General features: G+C 41.1%; 1 protein-coding gene across 4 annotated transcripts in view; it reads left to right on the plus strand.

Moving 5' to 3' along the window:
• The window catches only part of gtse1 (G-2 and S-phase expressed 1), a 27,551-nt gene that overhangs the window by 16,657 nt on the left and 7,365 nt on the right, over window positions 1–3,529 (plus strand). Inside the window, exon 11 of one of the 4 annotated variants that reach the window (XM_014021344.1) lies at window positions 2,273–2,505. The exons of the other annotated variants lie outside the window; for them this stretch is intronic. Within the exon in view, the coding sequence (XP_013876798.1) occupies window positions 2,273–2,368 (96 nt within the window). The 3' untranslated portion in view covers window positions 2,369–2,505. Of the gene's footprint in view, window positions 1–2,272; window positions 2,506–3,529 lie in introns of those variants that run through there. 4 annotated transcript variants of the gene reach the window in all.

A 3,529-nucleotide genomic window follows, 5' to 3' on the forward strand; every position in this document is an offset into this window, starting at 1 on the left:
ACCAAAGCAGATCCAGGAAAGGGCACAGAGGTCCGGGCCCCCAGGGCGCACCCCCTCCAGGTCCAGAGGCCCCGAGCCCCAGCAGGCAGTCACCAGGCCAGGCTGGCACATACTCATGCGCCCAGCCCCAGACCGCGGGAACCCCCAGCACGCCGGTGGCTAGCCGCACACTCCATCGGGGGGCCGAGTAGCAGCGGGCCCCCAGATAAACCAGCAGTAGGGGCAGYCCAGACCGCAGCCTGACAAATACCCAAACATACACAATCGCACCATCCCACCCTCATTCTCACCCCCGCTCAAAGACATACAAGGATGCTAACGTTAAAGCTAACAGGCGAAGCTGAGGTTCTTCTTCCATGAAACAGCTCTGTTGTCCTCCATCCATATTTTCAGTTGTAGACTGAATCATCAGATATTGTCAAATAGCTCGCTCACGCCGAGGACCTATCCACGTCATCATTTACCCAGAATGCTTTGCGTGTAAACTTTTAGTTTAAAAATTATAAAAACTAAACATCCTACAGTATTTTTACAGTCTTTATTGTACAGTTAAAATATATGTTTCTTAAATAAAGTCTAATGTTACAACTAATCAGGGATCCCTTTAAACCAATCTTTCAGAAGTCTTAAAAAGGTTAACTCATTGTAAATAGGATGATTGTAATTCATCTCAAATATTAAAATAACTGGTAAATTTTTTTTTAAATATTCACATGCAGACATTCCCCTTTGACTTCCTGTTAATTCACATGCAAACTGTCCATCTGAGCAATGTGAAATTTGTTTTGTAATATGTTAATAATGTTGTTATTCCAAAAATGCATCCACCTTTTTTTTTTACAAAACCTTGATGTCACAGGCACTTTAAGGTTTCATCTACAGCAAATTGGGGTTAAGACCCCACTGTGGGTCCTAAATCTCCAAATTTTGGGTTGTTAGAGGATTTCCAGGAATTAAATTAAGTTTAAAACTGACTAAGAATGTTTCTGCTATAGTTAGAAATGGATAAAAACAATTGGTCTATTAGCAATATATGAACACTTCAACCAAAAATACTTTGATTCATGAGTTTCTGCCATAGTTTTTATTTTGTCATTTGTGTTTATTGTGAAATTGGTTATAAATTTAGTTTCACTTGGCATCAAAAGGTCTTAAATTGAACTTGGCTTAAACTGCAGGAACCCTGATTCTGGTCTGCTTTGCTGGATCTGACGCTTTGTTTTCAGTCAGGGTACAATGGAATCTCAAGACTATCAAGGCATTCTGCAGTAAAATGTGCTGCTCAGTGTCATAAAGCTTGTTCTCAGCCACATGTGTCTTCATCTGTAAATAGTAGGGCTGCAACGATTAGTCAACATAATCGAAGCCATCGATTATGAAAATCCGTTGACGCGGAATTTTAACGTCGACACGTCATATTATTTACACACGTAAATGTTCATTTGTAACCGCTATGCAATTCATGAACTGCTGGGGGCAGAATCGTTTCTATTGTCTGCGGTTGAACATGGTGTGCTGCTCTGCAAACCACAGAAGAAGCCGCGGGCTAATCAAAGAGCGATAATAATGCCAGAACAGAAAGTCGATCGTGTCAAAGAGGGAAAGAAACGAGACAAACTTTCCAAAGTTGACTACATTTGATCAAAAATCAACCACAGAATGTAAAATGCAGGCTCAATTAATCCACGGCAGGACAGCGCAGTGAAAACATGATCACAGCATGAGATGCTAACATACAGCCGTCCTCTGATGATAAGTTTCATAAAGTTAGCTTGTTTGTCAGGTTGAAGCGTCATAGATCTTATTTTCAGTGACAGATCACTTTGTGCTGAAGACAACTGTTTAAGTTCTGTTAGTTTACCATCAGAAAACAGTGTTTGTTGGAAGCAGAGCTATCAGATATGCTAATGTTACTAATAAGTAGGGGTGCACCGATTGCAGTTTTCTTGCCGATAGCCAATTTCCGATCTTTAAAAAGTCTGACCTGCCGATTCCGATTTTGTCCGATACCAATTTACAACCAACACAGTCCGGTGTTATAAGGTCACAATACAGTATGTCTTCAATGTTCCAATCTTATTTTATTGAAAAATATTGAACAATACCCTTGAAACAATACAAACTGGGTCCTGGTTCCTGTCAATGGGAACCTCAGATAAGTAGTTCTGTACCTGCATGGCTGAAGGGCTGGCCAGCTGTTGCTCCTTATCTATGTTCTCCTGCAGGATTTCATTGTGTACTGCAAACAGTAGACTGAACCTTTTGGCTGCAGGGTCATCTGTGTCAGGAGGTCCAAGTTCAGCTGATGATCCTCCAACAGGTTCTTCATCCACAGGTGTGCATCTGGTCTCCCTCTCTGCAAGTTTGACCAAAAGGAGCTGTTTCACCTCATCTCTCACCTGTGCTGAGAAGTAGCGATTCTTGTACCTTGTTTTGCATAAAGAAAGAAAAATGTGTCAATCACTATGTTTTTTAATAATAAATAATAAATGTATAATAAATAAAGTTGTATCGAGGGGGTGTTAAGGTCAAGTGAGGGGTTGGTTAACTGTCCTTCACATCATTTTCTGTAAAATAATGAAAACATAAATGGATCAGTTTTACTGTAATAATGAGATGCATTCATACATCAATAATGTGTGTATTTCAAACTCACCTGACGTTCAAATTGTTTGTCAATCCGCTGCGCTGTGAGACTCAACATGGACATTAAACTTACTTCAGAAGTCCAGATGTCTGTTGTAAAGCTGAGCTGTTTAGCATCGGCTAGCAGGCTGCGCATGTGTTTCAAAATTTGGTCAAACAACTCCGGTAACGCAACGTCAGAAAAGTATCTTCGACTCGGCAGATTATATCGTGAGTTCAAGTGCTGCATCTGAAACCTTGATCCTCCACGACTGAAAACGTTCAGAAGAGCTAACATCGGGCCTGYTGGCTCTGTGCTTCTGCTAGCTTTAGCTTTAGCCTTAGCTTGAGTGTGTTCGTCAAACGCTGCATACTCAGCGGCGTTGTGGCTCCTTAAATGGCGAACGAGGTTTGTAGTATTGAAGGATCTGATTTTGTCTCCACCACGACAAACTTCATTCAGTCTTACATATACTGCAAATACAGTGGGGAGAACAAGTATTTGATACGCTGTTGATTTTTCAGGTTTTCCCACTTGCAAAGCTTGTAGAAGACTGTAATTTTTATCATAGGTACTCTTCAACTGTGAGTGATGGAATCTAAAACAAAAATCCAGAAAAATACAATGTATGATTTTTAAATAATTTCCATTTAATTGTGTGAAATAAGTATTTGATACACCGGAAAAAGGAAACTTAATATTTGGTACAGAAACCTTTGTTTGCCCTTACAGAGATCAGACGTTTCCTGTAGTTCTTGACCAGGTTTGCACACACTGCAGCAGGGATTTTGGCCCACTCCTCCATACAGATCTCCTCCAGAGCCTTCAGGTTTCGGGGCTGTCGCTGGGCCACACGGACTTTAAGCTCCCTCCAAAGATTTTCTATTGGATTCAGGTCTGGAG

Source organism: Austrofundulus limnaeus, unplaced genomic scaffold (assembly GCF_001266775.1).
Source record: "Austrofundulus limnaeus strain Quisiro unplaced genomic scaffold, Austrofundulus_limnaeus-1.0 Scaffold288, whole genome shotgun sequence".
Taxonomy (NCBI): domain Eukaryota; kingdom Metazoa; phylum Chordata; class Actinopteri; order Cyprinodontiformes; family Rivulidae; genus Austrofundulus; species Austrofundulus limnaeus.